Source organism: Megascapheus bottae, chromosome 23, assembly GCF_031878675.1.
Source record: "Megascapheus bottae isolate mThoBot1 chromosome 23, mThoBot2.hap1, whole genome shotgun sequence".
In the NCBI taxonomy this organism is placed as follows: domain Eukaryota; kingdom Metazoa; phylum Chordata; class Mammalia; order Rodentia; family Geomyidae; genus Megascapheus; species Megascapheus bottae.
In genome coordinates this window covers 9,597,983-9,618,711 of record NC_143531.1, presented here as the reverse complement: position 1 = coordinate 9,618,711, position 20,729 = coordinate 9,597,983, and the positions used below count along the sequence as shown (strand labels likewise).

Below are 20,729 nucleotides of genomic sequence, written 5' to 3'. Positions count from 1 at the left end.
TCCTTACAAAACAGATGCCTCCAGGTAAGTGGGCTATCTTCCTCCAGTTCATCTCTCCTCAACCACTGGTTTGCTATGACCTGAGGAGTTGTGCCCAGAATGAAGGAATTCTGACTTTCACCTTCACTGGGACACAACAATGTGTCAGGTTTCACAATTCTCATGAGGAGAACAGAGATAAAGTTCTACGATTAGTGACTGTAATATGTTCAGTGGAGAACTGAAATGAGAGACTAGCCAAAAATGTGCAAAAACTTAGTACATGTGATAGTAAAGATGAATGTTGAAGCCCAAAAACTCATTAGATCCCGCAAAGTGGTTAGTCATCTTGTTCATACAAGAAACCTTTATTACTTTGCAAGGTGGCAGGGGAGGGGGAGCTCTTTATCCCCTTAGGAATACACCAGTGACTAGGACAGCAACAATTCAGTGCCAAGATTAAAGCACTGCACCAGTAACTTCCCTGCACGGGCTTACCCAAGAGCCCCATCTGCTCCAGGACAAGAAAGGATTCTTTCTGAGAGATGATTAATAACAATTTGATTGGTTATGAAATTCATTTTATTAGCCAAGCCATGTGATAGGTCATTATCTGTATAATCTCTTTTGGCAACCCAAGCCAATCAATCAAGGAAAACAAAAAGGAATGAAAAAAAAGAAGAGGGTAGAAGAAAGGAGGAAGAAAGGGATGGAAAGAAAGAAAGGAGGGAGAAGCGGAAGAAAGGAGGAAAAGGAGAAAGAATGAAAAAAAGGGAGAGAGGAGAAGAAGCAAAGTTACTGTGACCTCTGGCTTTCTACATATTTAAAATGAGGTTCAACTCTAAACTTTTGGAAGTCCCTATAAGAAAGCACCAGAAAAGGAAAAGGCATCAATCATTAAGTATCTGCTCTTTCATATATCTAATTTTTCCCCCTGGCATATTAATCTAAAGACACATTTAATTTTTTTTTAATTTGAAGACAAGACTTTTAGATCTTTATCATCTTTTAAAACAGTACATTATTTCTTCTGGAGTTTTCATATTCATTCATAGTCACTGAATTACTACAATGCTAAGGGTGCACGAGTTAATGAACATCAATTCTACAGGTATCTATTTAGTGTAAATGCTTACCCTACTCAAAAAGAGGTTGGCTTGATTTCTTTTCCCTGTTGTTCTAGTTACTTTTATGAGACAGGTGTGTGTTTGACCAGTGACATACTTCTCTTGCAAGTATGAAGGGTGAGTTGTCTTTCTCTGTGCCTCAGTAAAAGGAGGTGGCTGTAGGTGATGGACTATCTGGCTTTCTCTGAAGACCCCAGAGATAACCTTCAAGATTTGATTTTGTCAGAAAGCAATCTCAGAGGCCAGAAGTTTGGCTTAAGGGTAGAGTGCTTGCCTAGCACACGCAAAGCCCTAGGTTTGATTCTTCAGTACCACCTACACTTAAAAAGCCAGAAGTGTCATGGTGACTCAAGTGGCAGAGCTTTAGCCTTGAGCAAAATGTCCAAGGACAGTGTCTAGATCCTGAGTTCAGTCCCCAGGAATGGCAGAGAGAGGGGGGGGGAGAGAGAGAGAGAGAGAGAGAGAGAGAGAGAGAGAGAGAGAGAGAGAGAGAGAGAGAGAGGAAGCAACCTCATAATTTTTACATCAAAACCTAAGTCAATCTTACTCCTATATGATAAAGCAATAAACAACAATACATAGCTCCAATTTACTCACAAAATAAATGTGAAAATGAAAGCCATAGCCTATGGGTTTGTTTATTTATTTATTTAGTTAGTTAGTTTACGGCTAAAATAAAGAACATTGAAAGAGGGTTTGGATGTCTCCATAGATAAAAATCCTACACCTTAAGCAATCATATCTATCATGCCATTAAGTGCAAAAAATATCTTTCAAAACATAAAGAAAAAAAGACAAATCAAGAAGTCCAAAAGTGTGTTGGTATGCATTTGTAATCTCAGGCAGGAAGATCTTTAGTTCCATGTCATGATAAGCAAACAAGCCAACAAATACAATCCTCCAACCCAAAGTAAAAACTCCAGGAGCATGTGACATGTGCTTTTAATAAATGCTAAAAATGACTTCGTGGAAGAGATAAAATGAACAGTTGAAAGTCTGGGATACCACGCGAGTGAAACCCAGATGGGCCCAGTGGTGTGGCAGGGAGCTATGATGTGGGTAGGGCAGTGACAATACCTAATAAGCAGATGGACAGACCGGGAGCCAGGCCGCAGACCCAGTCAGCTCCTGTCATGCTGGAAAGCTTTCAAGAAATGATTAATAATGACTCAGCACGCTCAACGATTTCTCTTTCTGATGAAAAATGAATCTATGATGAGTGTTAACAAAAAGATAAATGCGAGTGTCAGTGTCTTGGGAAGAGAATGGATGAGACCAGTATTTTCTTGGGCAAATTTACTGAATCTAACCACATGACAAGTTCTATTGAGTTTTTAACCACAAACCCTTTCCACAGCTCCACAGAAATCTCAAATTAAAGAGCCCTTGCAGGTCAATATCAAATATTGAATGTGGAGGAAAGAATCCAGTGTCCAATGCAACTCAAGCCAAGAGCCACAGATAACTCCCTAGAAAATTGTGCTCCTATTTGACTGTATCTATCCGGGTTTGTCCACTTAGAAAACTCCTGCTGATTACATAAGAGGTTCTCTGGAGTGTCCAGGGAGTTAGAAAAGAGAAACAACAAGAAAAAAAACCTATTTTCATTGTGAACAGATTTTAATGAGGGAAACTGACACACACCTACATGCATGTATAGATATACACATATACATGTGTATATCTATACATGTGTGTACGTACACACACACATATATACATACATATATGAGTGTATGTGTATACAGGGACAGACACAACACATATGCACATATACACATATGTGTACACGCATACATACACATGCTTCCATGTATACATATACATTTGCATGTGTAAGTACATACGTGTATATACTTGTATGTGTATATGTATATGAATGTGTATATGTATTTTTTAAAAGTAATTTCCACATCTAGCTAATACATAATACAGAAATGGCTGCAGAAAGGTCAGTCAGGGCATGAGTCAAGGCTCAGGTGTGCCAAGTGGGCCAGAGTCACAAGTCTGTCACCTGGCATTGGGCACTGGACTCTTGGTCTACTGAACGTCTCCTGAGAGCTCTGGGCTATTCCTCAGAGACAGACAGTACCCAGGAATGTGGAGGTAAATGCAGATTTTCAGGCTGTACTCTCAGAAGTTCTTTGAGGGAGAACTCAGAAACAAGAAATCACACATTCCAGGAAGTTTTAATACATTTTGGAGAGGCCTACAATAAGCTTTTCTCCCCTTCCTCCTAAACTCATAGAATCCTTTCCTCTCCCTCCTTTTTTTTTTTTTCTTTTTCCCAGTGTTGGAGATTGAACCCAGGGCTGGCAAAAAAAAAAAAAAGAAAAAGAAAAAGAAAGGCAGATGTTGTTGAGTATAGTGAGTAAGCTCTCCCCCAACTGGAATAGTTTATGGCTCTAAGGAGGCCAATGAAGAGGGGATGTGCACCCAATCACTTTTACTTGTCACTAACCAGGAAAGAGTTAAACTTTCTTTCTTTGGCCTGGGGACTTCCCTTGGGTTTTTTCCAAGGCCGGTACTCTACCACTTAAGCCACATCACCACTTCCAGCTTTTTTTTCTCTGTATATGGTACCGAGGAGTCGGACCCAGGACTTGGTGTGTGCTAGGCAAGCACTCTGTCACTAGGCCACATTCCCAGCTCCAATATTTTACAAATACTTGAAAGTTGAAGAAATTTCAGAACAGTCAAACATTCCTGTTTTAATAATACTGGCTTTCTTTCTACCCTGTTCTTCCTCAATTACTGTGATGGCTGAAATATTCAACCTCCTCTATTATTAATGTCGTGTAGATGGCAAGTGGGTCAGATCCCCCCCCCCCCCGCCCCTTCTACCTTCTCTGCTTTTGATCAGGCTGCTTCTAGAAAGAGCATTACATCAAATTTCATCAGTGAGAGCAAACAGACCACTCCTGAGGAAATTAGTCCTTTAGAAATGCTTTTTTTTTTTTTTTGCCAGTCCTGGGCTTGAGCTCAGGGCCTGAGCACTGTCCTTGGACTTTCTCAAGGCTAGCACTCTACCACTTGAGCCTCAGCACCACTTCCGGCTTTTTGCTATGTATGTGGGGTACCAAGGAATCGAACCCGGGTCTTCGTGCATGCTAGGCAAGCACTCTACCACTAGGCCAAACTCCCGGCCCCTAGAAATGCTTTTTATAATAGTTCAGTCACTATTCTTGCAACTTGACTCAGTCCTTTTTTTTTTTTTTTTTCCTTTCCTCTCCTCTCCCTTTTTTAGGAAAGAGCTAGAGCTCCTGAATGGCCTAAAAACTTGGCAGCTCTGGAAGGTAATTATTCTCCTTTTGGACTTGACCCAACACAGGAAACAATAAAGGATTTCCGGAAGGTTTCCAAGCCCAGCTGTTTCTGATGTTATCCCCCCACCCACCCCAGCAAAAATGCTAGTGTGCACCTGTCACCAATGTCACAGCAGGGACACTGGCACTCCCTCTGTTTAGCTACATAGCCACATCTATATTTTTTAGGGGAAGAAAGTCATTTAAAACATCTGTTGAAGGTGGTGATAATTTCTTTTTTAGTCAACTCTAACTTTCTAGCTGGTTTTCAGCTTGAAATGCTTCTAATCAAAGAGGGAAGAAAAAAAAAACCACTTCTAATCAGTTGGGTGCTGATGGCTCATGCCTGTAATCCTAGCTACTCAGGAGGTTGAGACCTAAGGATCATGGTTCAAAGTCAGCACAGGCAAGAAAGGCCATGTGAGACTCTCATTGCCAATGAACCACAAGAAAAGTGGAAATGGCACTGTGGCTTGAAGTAGTAAAGCTCTAGTCTTAAGTGAAAGAGCTCAGGGACAGTGTCCAGGCCTTGAGTTAAAGGCTCATGACCAAGAAAAGAAAAGAAAATGGAAACCTACTAGCTGCTGTCCCTTAGTCTGTCCAAGGACGGGCTGTCATTAAGAATAACCTTGTCATTGTGCAATAACCCTGTCATTGCTCAATGAAAGCCACTGAAGAGACAGATTACTTCTCTCTCTATTAGTCAGCTCAATGGATTTCAAGGTCACTGTCCTGTCCTGTCAGCAAGTCACACACATGTAATTCCACGTGCAGTCTCAGCTAAGGAAGCAACATTGAAAGCAATGTATAAGAGAAGGGAAAGAAAGGGAAAGAAAATATTTATAGGCCAGGTATACCTGTAGCTCATGTCTATAATGTTAGCTACTCAGGAGGCTGAGGATTGGGGTTGGCAGACAGTCCAAGCAAAAAAAAAATGTATGAGACTCTTATCTCCAATTAAGTAGGAAAAAACAAAAATAGAAGTGGAGCTGTTGCTCCACCAGCCTTGAGCAAAATCTTAAAGCACCATCCTTTAGCAAAAAGGCCAAGCAAGAGTAAGGGGCTCTGAGTTCAAGTCACAAAACAAAAAACTGTCACAAAACAAAATCAGTTGAAGTGTTTTAGTTATTCAGTGACTTCACATGAGTTTAAGGGCCTTTGTCTTCATGAAGAACTAAATAAAATACATTACTGACATTAAATCACACATTAAGGAACACTCGGGTGTGTCATTCCTTTACTCTCAAGTGTGATGAAAAAATGGGTTTGGTTTTCTGAGGTAGTAAGAACCAGTTTGAGAAAGTCGGACAAAATCTCCAAAGCCAAACTGCCTACTCATGTTTGGGAAGAAACATCGAGTTATTACTTCTAAATAAAGGAAGAAACTAGATTTTCTTTTCCTTCTCAGCTTTTCTTTCTCTGCATCCTTGTCCTAGACAGTTATTTACTTGTTTGCTTATCTGATCAAATAGTATAAGAAGTAAGCTAAATTGTCTCAAGAAATCCAAGTTCTGGCTTCTTGCATAAGATAGCTTTAAATAATGGTAATCAATGTCATTTAGTCATAAGTGACTTTATAAGCTGAACGGTAAACTTCTGATTTCATTTTGGATTAGCCCAAATACCAAGGGTCAATTAGCAATCATTTACTGCTGTAGTCATTGTACCCCATGGTTAGATTGATGAGGCTCACACACAACTCAGGAACATACACACACCCCAGACAGTTACTTGTCTGTCCACCATTGCAGTAGAAATGAAAACCACTGCTTTTTGCATAGTTAAGAAATCACAGTTATTGAGCCCTAAATCAATTGTTAATTAGACAAATTTGTTCTAGGTCTCATGCTCTGAACACTGTAGGAACTTCCTCAGATAACGATGAATCCAATAAGCATTGTTTGACTATTAGACTCCAGCAAACATAACAATGGAGTTACAAAGTGAGAATCCAAAGGGATCCAAACAGCTATTGCTGATGGATTCCTCATGCCTGAGATCCTAGCTACTCAGGAGGCTGAGATCTAAAAATCACAGTTCCTGTCATCATTTAACCAAAAAGCCAGAAGTGGAGCTGTGGCTCATAATGGAATACTAGTGTTGAGAAAAAAAAAATTAGGAACAGCTCCCAGGTCCTGAGTTGAAGCCCCAGTACCAGTACCAAAAACCAAAACAACAAATAGGCAACAGCATATTCTAACTTACTTTTTTTTTTTTTGGCAACAAACATTAGGAAATGAGTTCTGTGAAGAGCTACCTGCCAATTAAACAAATTCATTTACCAGCAAAACCTGCTGTTTGCAAAGGAAATAACCAGGGTTCCTCACATCATATGCAAAACCTTGAGAAATCTAGGCCATTTGTCATTCCCGCTGCCTCGCCAGCAATCGATAAGGAAGAACTAGCCAGAGCTTTTGGTGGAAATGTGAAACACAAAAATGGAAAACTCCCATCAAAGAGCTGCTAATGCTTTTGAGACTGGGATCATATGAAGCCTGCAAGAATTGCTTCTCACGGGAAAAGTACTGGCTTTTGGAGAAAGGTTTTTAACTTAGTCTAAGCCGAAGAAAACTACAGTATGGTGACCATTTGAAATCTGGATTCCAGTTCTTTCTACAGTCTTCCTAACAGCCAGACCCCTGGGACACCTGAACTACTTGGAGAAGGAAGGCTGTTCTCAATGCTTCTGTTCATTCCGTTTCATAACAGGAAGCCCCCAAGCTAGGACCATCTAGCAGTCATTTATGTTCATCATCTTAATATTTTCTTTTTGCAATCTGCCATTATAATCCTCTAGTTAGTTGTAGATACCAGCCTTAACTGACTTCTAATTATGCAATTAGCCAATTCCCAGAAATTACATTCTGTAGGTCTCACAGATTTGTTAAGAGTTCAAAACCGTGTTCACACACACACACACACACACACACACACACCAAAGAAGAAAGAGTCTTTAAGGATTTGTGAGGTCACTCAGGAAGTTTCTGAGTACGATAATCCCTCACTTAATCTGCATTTGAAACAATCCTTTTTCAAAAAAATACTGCAGATGTTATTCTAAGTAAATACTACGTGTATCATGCAATCTCTGCTAGAATATCCATGCTGTTTTCCAAATCAGCTTTCAGAGCAGGCTGTAGTAGAACCAGTTACTTATATGCTAATTCATTTTTGGCCCAAGGAGTTAAAGCATCTTACCTGTCACCAAGTTGTTTTAACACCTATAACACAGAAGTTTTATAAAAGGCATATCTGAATCTAAGCACAAATGTTATTAACTGTGATAAAGAGGCGGCAAATTATGGTAAGATGATCTGAAGCTTAACATTAAGCTTGAGAAGGACACGCATGAAAATATTAATATAAATATTCCTCATTATGTTTCAAAACTGCTTTCGTTTCTAACATGGAGTTAGTTGGCGGCTCATGTCCATAAGCCTAAACTACTCAGGAAACTGAGATTTGAAGATTGCAGCTAGAAGACAGCACAGGCAGGCAAATCTGAGAAAAGTCTTATTTCTAAATGCCAAAAAGCTGGAAACAGAGCTGTTGTTCAAGTGGTAGAGCATTGGCAAAGTAAGCTAAAGGATAGTGCTCAAGTCCTGAGTTCAAGCCCCAGGACTAACACACACACACACACACATGCACACACTGAAAGGCTTTGAACCAAATCTCTGCCTTCTGAGGAGCTAGGATTACAGGTGTAAGACACAGGTGCCTGACAATTTATCATCATCATCATCATCATCATCATCATCATCAATTTCTAATAATAAAGAAACTGGTTTCTACATATTATCATTCCTTTTTCGTTTGGAGAAATGGCTCATCTAATTTGGGCAGGGATACTTCAACATGCCAGGTTAGCTGTCAGCTAGATTTAAGTGGCTAACAAGGCTTCTGATGATACCAGGAACAGTAGGGTGGTTCTGTAGACCACAAGACCATGAGAAATGCCGATGGATATTCAAAAGCACTGCAATGAATTGGTTAGTGTTTTCTACTGCATCTATTTGTTCCGCCTCCTGCTTATTTCCTCCCAAGCTTGGCCATAAACTTGCTAATCTTGACAAACAAATCACATTTAGAACAAGTGCCTTTATTAGAACTGTAGGTAAATTCTGCACCAGCTGTGGTGCTAATCAGTCTGGTGATAACTACATCACCAAGGCTGGGAAGACTCCTTGGAGCTGCACCTCCATAAATAAAGCACCTGCATGCTGGCTGACAAGACAGCCCTGGAGGAACCAGACTTAGTCCTGATGGCTTTCCAACCGAGTTCTGCCTGAAGGGAAGGAAGAACTGGCTGCATGTACATAGCCCTCCGGTGGGTTTGTTGAGGAAGTCACGATGGGGAGTGTTTAATGGGATGCAGAACTAGTGTACTGTGTTCTAGAGAGCTGACCCAGCCATCTTTCCATTAAGGACAAGGCATGGCATTTGAACTCTGCTCTCCAATGGATTCCAGCCGTTTCCTTCCATGTCTTCTTTCCATTGGGCCCTTAGTTATATTCATACAAAAAAAAATATACTGGAATTCACGCATGCGTCTTGTCCTACCAGGATGAGACAAGTCCTGAGGACTCTCAACACAGAATAAGGCTGTCACACAAACATGGCTGTAATGATGGCTTTCCTGGATGGAAGCCTGGATTGATTTCAGTCAAAACACAGACACAAAAATAAATGCTCAAGTATTGCCTTCTTTCAGCAAATGAGATAAAATGGATGGATTTTTTTTTAAATGAAAAAAACTTACCTGAAGACGGCGAGGGTCAGAGACCAGAGCACTAATGGCTTTCTCAGTTCAAACTTTGCCCGTTTGTTCATTAGGTACCGGCCACCAAATATAAAGGCAGCATACAGTGCAGAAAACAGGAATGATTTCTTCCTAAGGGGGGGAAAAAGCAATCTGCCTTTAATCACTTTTATTCATAAGGAACTATTGACATTTACACCAGTTTCCCTCTTTGCAGGCACTAGATAGGGACCCACATTATGGAGACAGCACAGTTGGAGGCAGAGGGGAGGAGGATAATGGTTCAAGGCTAAACCATGAGACCCCCCATCTCAACCAACAAGCAGGGCACAAGGGCCCACATCTGAAATTCCAGCTACCCAGGAAGCTATAAACAGGACTGGGATTGTCTGAGACATTAACCTGAAAAATAACTAAAGCCACAAGGTCCAAAGTTCAAATCCTGCTACCAAAGATAAAATAAAACAGAATTCTCCACGTCCCTAAGGAGATGCTAATTTGTTGCTAAACTAATTAAAGACAACAATATTCACAGTGCCAAGCCCACATATCTATACATAAGAAACCAGCAGCTTCTATAGAACTAGAATTTGATAAAGTACAATGAAAATGTCATAATACACATGTGTACATACATCCTAAAACAGCCATTTTTTAAAAAATTAAAACAAATGCTTTCTACACAATTAGGCCAACAGGAAAAAGGCTGAACAGTAAGTCAGAAATGATAACACCAAAAGGAAAAAAAAGAAAAGAATTGTGTATGTGTTGGTATACCATATTACCCTTCCCGTTCCTTTGGCCTATTCAGTCATGGCTGGTTGTCTACCCTTTGAGCCACACTTCCCGCCCAGATTTTGGTTGGTTAATTGGAGATAAGAGTCTCAATGACTTTTGTGCCTGGATGGGCTTTGAATTCTGACCTTGCAGGCCTCAGCCTCCGGGTTAGAAAGGATTACAATAATCGTGAGACATTGGTACCTGGCTCAAAACCAAAACAAGATAATCTACATTATATTCACCAGATAGAAGGTGCATTATTTCACAAACACTGATATCCTTTCTCATATCTTGGTCCCCATTTGCCCCTCCTCCTGCCCCTCATCTTGTTTTCCCCCTTCCCTATCCGATTTCAAATGGTACATTAAGGACAACAATCACTCATTATATGGCTTGTTTCTATATCCTGAAGGTACTTTCTTTTTTTTTTTAAATACTTTTTATTGTAATTAATAAAAGGGTTACATGATATTTGCCAGATAGAAGGTGCATTAATTCACATACATTGATACCCTTTCACATGTCTTGGTCCCCATTACCCTCCCCCCACCCCCCATCTTGGTTTTCCCCCCTTCCCTATCAAATTTCAAATAACCAAATACCAATATATCCAATATATCAGATAACAAAGTGAGATACTGTAACAATATGATATAACCAAGGGACAGCAAAAGAGATGAGAGATAACATAGTACATTAAGGACAACAATCATTCATTATTTGGCTTTTGTTTCAATATCCTGGAGGTACTTTCGTTTAGTGTCATCCTATATGTCCTTATGTATCTAGGTTTTGTTCTATTATAAATCTTTGCTAGGTGAGCCCAAGGTTTCTATTGATTATGACAAATGAAACCATTGAGCCTATGTTCCTTTGATTCTGGCTTACTTCACTAATATGATTTTTTCTGTCTTTCCATTTCCTTGCAAATTCGGCAATGTCATTCTTTCTGACAGCAGCATAGAATTCCATTGTGTACAAATACCATATCTTGTTGATTCACTCATCAACTGAGGGGCATCTGGGTTGGTTCCATATCTTTGCTATGGTAAATAGTGCTGCAATGAACATCGTTGGCCTAGTGGATTTAGTATGTCCTTGTTTCTGGGATGAGTGGGTAAATGCCAAGTAGTGGAATTGCTGGGTCATAGGGGAGCTCTATGTTTAGTCTTTTGAGGAACTGCCATACTGCTTTCCATAGTGGTTGATGATTTTGCACTCCCTCCAACAGTGTAGTAGTGATCCCGCCTGGCCACATCCCCTCCAGCATCTGTTGTTATTAGTTTTCCTGATCCTGGCCATTCTAACTGGAGTGAGGTGGAATCTTAGAGTTATTTTGATTTGCATTTCTTTTATGGCCAGATATGTCAAGCATTTCTTCATGTGCCTATAGAGCACTCTATCACTTTGACCCACACGGTCACCTTTGGTTTTCCAGTGTTGATTGGAGATAATCCTGGACTAGGTCAAGCATGGATCCTCACATCTTAGCTGCCCGAGTAGCTAGGATTACAGGCACAAGCCACTGACACTGGGGTGCAAATTGTTTTACTTGAACAAGCGCCTGTGATCAAATGGACCAACACTGTCTTGCAAGACAAGACACAATGCTGAACAATTACTTCAAATGTAACCATGCAAATTTATAGCAAATTCCTCTCTAGGCACACAAGGCCTAAGGTTTGGTGTAAAAAGTCAGTCCTTAATGCATGTCTAATCAAACAGGGTCTTGTACTGTCAAAGTTTCTGAAGGGGGAAATGATGGCATCTCAATGATAATAGAAGACACCAAATGAAAGATGTGACTCTGTAAGGCCAACAACTAGAATAAAAGATTAAAATAAAAACAAACCCCCAAATATGTGCACGTTATTCCTCTAGAGAGTACTTCTTCATTTTAAAGGGAATTAGAAAAGTGAGATCATTTTATGGAAAATAACTCTAGAGCCTTTCAGGAAAAAAAATTCTTTTAGCTATAAATACATGTTTGCTGTAGTATGTAAATACATACTCATATAACAGATATATGTATATATGCATATATAAACATATATAGGTATATGTACATATATATGCATATGTACATACACATGTGCATACATATGCACATGTGTATGTATGTATGTATGTATGTATGTATGTATGTATGTATGTATGTATAAATAAAATGTGCCCAGAAATTTGGTATACTATTAGAGCAAACACTACCTCTGTTGGTACGCAAAGTATAAATATGCTCTATATTTTAAAATATGCATACATATAAAACATAAGCAAAGACTCACTAAAAAACAAAAGGCCGTGAAGTTAATGTCAGCAATAGTGTGTGAAATAATATAGAAGTGCCTTTTTCTAAATTATAAAGGTGGTGAGTGGCTCTAATCCCAGGAGTTCTGACTCATTGAGTAGAAATTTTACTGCAGTTCTTCCCATCACCTCACCTTATAGATTATCTTTATTTTGTAAAGAAATTGGCTTAGAGGTAAAGGAGCCCTAGAGCTTTTGCCCGTGGAAAACATTGTCAGGATAAATGTGGGGGAAGGGAGGATTTTGGGTTCATGGTCAGCTCAGGATTCCTTCAGGCTTTCTACTGAATTCCATGATGTCTACATAACTGAACAGAGCCTCATTCAACTGTGAAGAGAACAGGAATCTCCTTACCCCTTCATGCTTCAGCTGTCACAGTATTCAAACCCTCTTCACTGAAAATATTTCCTCATCATTACATATCATAATTTTTCTTAATTTGGTTATATTCATTATATTACTTGCCATTATGAGCAAACTAAATTAAATAGTAGACATTCCAAACATTCTAGCCACCAAAGGGAAAGTGGATAAAGTTCCCCCTCTCTCCCCCTCTCTCTTTCGCTCTCTCTCTTTTTCTCTCTCTATTTTGTCAGTCATGGGGATTGAATTCTGGGCCTGGGCACTGTCCCTGAGCAATTCAGCTCAAGGTTAGTGCTCTGCCACTTTGAGCCACAGCACCACTTCCAGTTTTCTGGAGGTTTTTTGGAGGTAAGAGTCTCACAGATTTTCCTGCACAGTCTGGCTTTGAACCACAATCCTCAGATCTCAACCTACTGAGTAACTAGGATTACAAATGTGGATATCGGTGCTCCGATTTTTTTTTTAATGTAATTTTCTTACTTCTGGTAAGAAACTTCCCAGAAAGCCCTTTTTTCTTTTCCAGGTTTTTTTTTTTTATTTTTTTAAGACTTTCTTTAGTAATGGGGAATGGGAATTTAGCTTAGTTATGTAGAGCTTGCCCAGCATACATAAAGCCATAGGTTCCCCTTTGTCACCTAAAAACTCTTCCTTTAAAACTCTGCTATTCATGAGCCAGGATCTGGTAGCTTATGCCTGTAATCCTAGATACTCAGGTTGAAGCCAGGCCAGGCAGAAAAGTCCCTCAGACTCTTATATCCAATTATTCAGCAAATGCGTGAGTGCGTACATACACACACCGCCATCATCACCATCATTGTCACCATCATAATGATCATCTCATCCATTCAAGGGCAAATAATGGAAGAGAATTTGAGAATTGCAAGAATCTCAGAGACAAAACTCATTTCCTTATTGGACAGAAGAAGAGACAGGAGGCTCATGACACTGGTCACTTATGGTTCACAATAGCCCCAGGGTGTATCTTGGTCAAGACCACCCAAAATTGCTCTGGCAGTAATCAAGGAAGTAGATAAGAAGCAACAACTCATACTGTTTTCACCTCAGTATTTCAAAAGGTATTATGTATGACTGAATGTATGATTGCCTTTTCATTTTGCTTGGAAGATAAGATTTTCCTTGCCAAACTGGGTAATTTAAGTGGATTAAAATTGCATTTTCTTTGGGGCATTTCTCTAGTAAAGGTTCCGTTATAGTCAGAATGACTTCTGATACTCTGCTAGCTTACTTAGTATTTCATGGGGATGGATCATTTCCTTTATGTTTCAGTGGTAACCCAGTAATTCTTCCTAGGCTGTGTGGCAGCCATTCAGAGCTAGATATAATGGTGACACTACACCTTTATTACCAGATAATTAAGAAATCCTAGATGGGAGAAACTTGTCTTGCTTAATAAGTCTTAAATATACATCATTATTGTTCAACCCTTAACCCTCAATACTTAATGACTACTTCTCAGGGTTGTGAGTTTGGAGCAGGTTAGTAATCAACTCAATAAAGATAAATAAAATACTGGTAGGATTTGGTTTTGTTGTCTATATACTTAACTTTCCCTCCCTTGCATTTCTATGACCAACAATGAAAAAAATAAAATATAGAAATTAGGTTAAGTCATTAAAAAAAAAACAAAAGAGTGACATTCTTCTTAGAAGTTTGAATTTATCTATGATCTTATTCCAAAACCTTCCTAGAAAGTGGTCTTTCTGACTTAGAGAAACTGAGTGACACTTAGTGGGGTTCGGTTGTACTCTTCTTCCAGCAATATCTGTGTAAGGCTGTGTTTAAATGAAATAGATCTTTGTTTCCATTGATAAAGCGAGTACGTAGTTGGAGCTTTCCCCAGCACCTAAGATCTCTGACAACCATCTTGGACTGCTCCAAGCCACCTGGGTACCATCTGCTACTAAAGAAGCTTACAGGTGTGTAATTATTTCACAACCAAGGCTAATTACTCATGAACTTCTTGGGAGTGTGGCTTGAGTGCCTTCCTGAGTCATAGTGTGTCTAAATTGCCTAATTTATGGGATGTATCCATGAACAAGCCATTGTAGAAATACTTAGTTGCTAGGGAAAAAAAAGAGAGAAAGGAGGTCTTAGGATTGCTATTTACTAGTAGTGTGTACCAAGTTTTAATGTTCAAGACAGAATGCAAGATTTCATCTCTAGTTCATCTGTCATTCAGCTTCTTTAGTATCAGGTGCAGCAGGTACCTCATTCCTATAACCCTAGCTACTCAGGAGGCTGAGATGCAAGGATCCCAGTTTGAAGCGAGACTAGGCAGACACAGACACCAGACTCGTAAGCAAAAAGCTAAAAGGGGAAGTGTGGCTCAGTTGGTAGAGTCCCAACCTTGGGCAAAAAAAAGCAAACCAAGAGTAAGGCTCTGAGATCAAGTCCCAGTACTGGCAAACACAAAACTAACCTTTCTGTTAATAATAAAGGAAATATGCCTGTAAGTACTAGTTGGCTTTGACATTGTGGCACAAAGTTATATCTAAATCAAAGGGTGTTTTCTAGCCTGATATGTTTGACCCAGGAAACTTAAGTTAGGTGTGATTTCTCAGCCACAGCTGAGTTGCAAATACCTCTTTCTCATTTTACTTCCCCCAGATGCTAATTTAGAGATCACAGGTTTTCTTCTTTTCTTTTATGAAAGGTGAGAAAAGCACTCTTCTATACTTGAGTTTTTCTATTCTTGAAATAGGCCAGGATGAAAGTAAAGTTACATTTAGTAAAACTGATTCCAAGTCCAGCCACTTTGCCCCTTGTATTAAAATCTATTCCTCTTAAAAGCAGGCCTGGTAGAGAAAATAGCTTGTCTACATGTGTGAATGGAAAACAACCCCTTTTAAAACCTCTTACAGCATGCCGTTTCCTTGTTACATGCTAAACTAAGGTCTCTGGCAAGAAAATGCTCTCAAAAATGATACAAAACAAAGCCCATATTTAAAACATAATTCTTTTTCTTCCTTTGTGCTGATACTGGGACTTGAGTTAAGTGGCATGCGCTTTTTTTTCCCCTTTTTCTTCAAGTCTGGTGCTCTACTCCTTAAGGCATAACTCTACTTCCAGAATTTTGATGGGTCACTGGATTACCTCAATACAAATGATCATTGGACCAAGTGACTGAGTTCCTTTCTCACATAGTGAAATGTCCATTCCAATCTTAAAGTGCTCCATATTTGAGAAGCAAGTCTGTTTGGCTTTGCTAGAAACAAAGGGTTTTTATTGTTGCTGTTATTTTTAAAATTTATTTTTTATTGTAAAGGTAATGTACAGAGGGGTTAAAGCTACAAGCCAGGTAATGGGTATATTATCTTTTGGAACAATGTTACCTCTTCCCTCATTTTCTCCCAGTTTTCCCTCTTACCCTCCCCCTACCCCCCAAGTTGTATAACTCATTTTCAACATAGTTTCTAGTGAGTATCATTGCTGTATTTATTCACACTTTGGGGTGGGGGATCAGTCATGTGGCTTGAACTTAGGGGCCAAGGTACTGCCCTTTTTTCTATCAAAGTTAGTGCTCCATCACTTTGTGCTACAGCACCACTTCTGGTTTTCTGGTGGTTAACTGGAGATAAGAGTCTCACAGTGACTTTTCTGCTTGGGTTGGCTTCAAACCACAATTCTCAGATCTTAGCCTCGTGAGTAGCTGGCATTACAGGTGTGAGCCACCATTTCTGTACTCTCTCTCTCTTACCATAGCCCAAACAGATAAACTCACATACAAGGCAAAAGGCAAAGAAATCAAAAGACAACCACAAAGAATCCCTCACACACACACACAACAAAAACATAAAGCAAAAAAGACCAGGAAGCTGGGTGCTGGTGGCTCATGCCTATTCTCCTAACACAAGAGGCTAAGATCCAAAGAATTGTAGCTCCAGAACAGTAAAAATGTTTGAAAGGTCCCTATGACAGACATGTTGGTGTGTACCTGTCGTCACAGCTATGGCAGGAAGCATAAATAAGAGGATCATACCCATGCAAAAAGTGAGATGATATGATCAAAGCTGAAGAGGTGGCTCAAGTACTGAGTTCTATCCTCAGTGAGAGAGAGAGAGAGAGAGAGAGAGAGAGAGAGAGAGAGAGAGAGAGAGAGAGAGAGAGAGAGAGAGAGAGAGAGAGAAGAAAATCATTTTCACAGTTAAAGCCAAAGACATTAAGAGACTACTAAGTTGGGGAAAGAACTGAAGTCTATTCTTTCTTTATAAAGCTGACATTTTTAAAAGTCTCCTTAAGAACAATAAAGCTCACTAGGTGTTGGTGTCTCACTCCTGTAATCCTAGCTCCTCAGGAGGCTGAAATCTAAGGATCCTGTTTCACAGCCAGCCCCCAGGCAGGAAAGTCTGTGAGACTCTTATCACAGAAAACTGAAAGTGGAGCTGTGGTCCAGGTAGTAGAATGCTAGCCTTGAGCAAAAAAACTTAGTATACAGGTCCTTAGTTCATAGATCTACAACCCCCTAAAAATAAATAAATATAATAATAATAAAGTGTTTCCAAAACTCTTGTAAAAATGTGCGTATTTACATATGTCTCATTAGGCAAATGTCCCACGTGGATACAACATAACAATACACTCTGCATAAAGAAAAATAATTTATGATTTCTGTTTTTATTTAAAAATTGCTCTCAATATTCTCATCTGGCCAGCTGGCTTCATAAAGACTTTCCAGGTAAGTGTGGGTACTAATCATAGTAACACTAATGAATACTAACTGGTAAAATATTAAACTCTAGTGATCAGGCAAAACCGGAAGTTCTGGCAAAGAGGACTGTGGGAATCTCTGAAAGCCCAGCCGTGAGGTCTAACAAAGAGAACTAGAATGCCATTCTCTGACTTTCAGAAAGCTGGAAGTGGCCCGAGAAAGATCAATTGAGAAAGATCAATCAATCACTCCTAGTATTACAGAGACCCAAGATTCTACCCTAAAAGTGCGTTAATCAGAATCTGAACTTTCTTGGGCCTTGGAGTTACTTTAAGGCCTATGCAAATTGTGGTTGTTCACTGCTTGCCTCTCCTTCCTAAGACAAGGAAGTCATCCATCCTAGGATTGTTTCCCATGCGGGTGTCTCTAACTTCAAAGAGATTGTTACCTTACTTTTTGTCCATGCGCCCCTGTCCCCACAGCAGTAAGGATCCTGTTAACAAGATTTTGGGTCTGTTGCTGATGAGAGGCACAGGCTACCTGGTGCCCTAAAACCAGTTTCATGGTCTGGTTTCCATCACTGCCTTATTCCCAGTTAAGGGTTAAGGTTCTTGGGAGTAAATGGCAACAGAGTACAACTGGTAAGAAATTGAACCCAGGAAGAGACTCCATCAATAACTCAATTCACTGCACTTAGGCTCTTGGTGAAATAAAAATAGTGGGTATAAGTAACATCACCTAAGTAACATTTCACAGCTGTCTTGATGCCTTTCTGGGTGAGGGGCACTTTCCACTGAAAAGTCTAGAAGTTAGATAGGCCATTCCTTGAATTGCTGGTGCAGGTCGTTTAGTTCCAGGAGAGCTTTGCTACAGAGAATGCTTTCCCTTGAGTATTTTCCTATTTGGTTTGTTTTGCTTGACCTTGAGTATTTCCTTTGCTTTTATTGGGCTTGGGTCTCCACCTGAAATACTTGGGTTTTGTCTTTAAAGCCTTGTGCAAACTCTATTCTTATTCTGGGCTGCAGGTTTTTGAGACAGGAGTCCATCTCCAGTAGCCAGCTTTCCAATAGAGATTCCCAATTGGATCTCTCAGAATGTGGTTTCTCTGTTTCTAGAGGAGTTCCTGTACAACACTGGGAGATACTTCTCCACTTCAGAATTAGCTGGAATAATCTGGAATAATTCTTGTTTTCAAGAATTCAAGAAGCCTTGAGTATTTTACAGATGTACAGATTACAGGCAGATTGAAGGGCTAAAGATCAAAACCAGAACTGAATATGACTAAAAGGATATGATTATTTCCAATAGAATAGAAACCAGATTTCAAGTTTATCAGATTAAGTCCCATTGAGACAATTTCCCTAGATTTAAATCAAAACTGAGGGAAAAATAGCAACTCCACAGATAACTATATTAAACCAGCCTAAACATAACCCCTTGTCTGTGCAAAGAGTTAATCTGTCTATACAATTACCTATTGCTGTTTTAGTTCTAATCCTTGGGTTTTTTTTTTTAAATAAGTTTTCCCTTATTTGTACTGCCACATAAACAACAAGGAAGCTCGAAAATAAAAGCAAAGAAAAAAATCACATTTATATGTTGATTCCTGGATGAATATATATACTCTTGACATTACTGTTTCCCTTGAATAGAAAATTCCAATGAAAACTGGAGAAGCTAGTATGAAATAACCCAGATGCAACTTCTGGATTAAGAAAAGTCACTTAGGAGTGATATTATCTCTTGGTACAGATAATTGAGTTTTTAATCAACAAAATCAAATCTATATTTGACATGATGTTAGAGTAAAAACTGGCATATGAAAAAAAAAAACCCCTATCTTTACTTTAAAAAAATTCAAGTAAAAAAAGATGTCAACAGTATCTCATTTTGTTATCTGATATATTGGATTTATTTGTATTGGTTATTTGAAATTGGATAGGGAAGGGGGAAAACCAAGATGGGGGGGTGGAGGGGAGGGTAATGGGGACCAAGACATGTGAAAGGGTATCAATGTATGTGAATTAATGCACCTTCTATCTGGCAAATATCATGTAACCCTTTAATTAATTACAATAAAAAATATAAAAAAAGATGTCAACAATATCTGCAGCCAAGACTTTGCCATTACCCACATTGATCTTTCAAAGTTTGCATGCTGAGGGGCCAGGAGTTTGGCCTAGTGGTTAAAGTGCTTGCCTAGCATGCACGAAGACCCGGGTTCGATTCCTCGGTACCACATACATAGAAAAAAGCCAGAAATGGTGCTGAGGCTCAAGTGGTAGGGCTCTAGCCTTGAGAAAAGTCCAAGGACAGTGCTCAGGCCCTGAGCTCAAGCCCAGGACTGGCAAAAAAAAAAAAAAAAGAAACAAAGTTTGCATGCTGAATGTCACAATGTCACCTATTATTCTGCACAATTACTAATCACTACTTAAAAGTGATTCAGAAATTAGGTGTTCTCAATGCCAGGAACAGATTTAGGCATTCATTAAAAGTATTTTCTCAGGCTAGAAATGGTTGGCTCACCCTGTTATCCTCACATGGTGTTTGACTGAGATTGGGCAGACAGCTCTGGCTGTAGTCAATCTAAACCAAAAAGTTATCAAGGCTCCAACTCAGAGAAGAAGCTGGGTGTGGTAGTAGTGTATGGTTGTCACTCCAGACTGCTACAGGAAGGCTAAAATAGAGGGATTTCCATTTAAGTATGGGAAAGGCAAAAGTGAGACCATACCTCAAAATAAGCAGTGCCAAAATGAGGGAGGGGAGGTGCAGTTCAACTAAATGCCTGTCTAGCAACTGTAAAGCCCTGAAAAAATGACCTCCTCAAAAAAACTGCATTTTCTCTTACAATAGAAAGTTCAAAACTAATAAAATTAGTGGGATGCCAGTGGTTTATGCCTGTAATCCTAGCTACTTGGGAGGCTTGAGATTTGAGGATCATGGTTCAAAGCCAGCCTAGGCAGGAAAGTTCATCTCCAATTAACATCAAAAAGCTGGAAGTGGAGGTATGGGTGGTAGAGCACCAGCCTTGAGCAGAAAATGCTAAGGGACAATACCCAGCCTCAGAGTTTAAGTCTCAGAGCACATTTTTTCTCCCCCGACACACACACACACACACACACACACACACACACACACAGATGAACATGCAGTACTGTGATTGAATTATATTAATATCTAATCCATGCTATACCAAAACCCAGAAGAACTACTGTTTTATAACAGTATTTTTTCATTTTGTACAATTCTGGGGTCTTGAAGAGTTAAGTCTTAAGGTATCACCAGGGCTGAATGCTTTTCTGAGACTGGAGGCAGAAATCTATTTCTGTTTCTCCCAATACCCAAGGGCCACTTGTTACATTGTTCTAATCTCTAGTTTGTGGTCATGTTGCCACTTTGAGTTGGAGCCCTTGCCCAGTGAGTAAGGGTAAATTTCAAAG

At 39.6% G+C, this 20,729-nt stretch overlaps 1 protein-coding gene across 3 annotated transcripts in view; it reads right to left on the bottom strand.

Annotated features, from left to right (window-relative positions):
- Elovl6 (ELOVL fatty acid elongase 6) overlaps positions 1 to 20,729 on the bottom strand; it is an 84,587-nt gene that overhangs the window by 13,639 nt on the left and 50,219 nt on the right. For all 3 annotated transcript variants that reach the window (XM_090356684.1, XM_090356682.1, XM_090356683.1), the window contains exon 3: positions 9,171 to 9,302. In XM_090356684.1, coding sequence (XP_090212810.1) covers positions 9,171 to 9,302 — 132 coding nt within the window. The remainder of the gene's footprint in view (positions 1 to 9,170; positions 9,303 to 20,729) is intronic.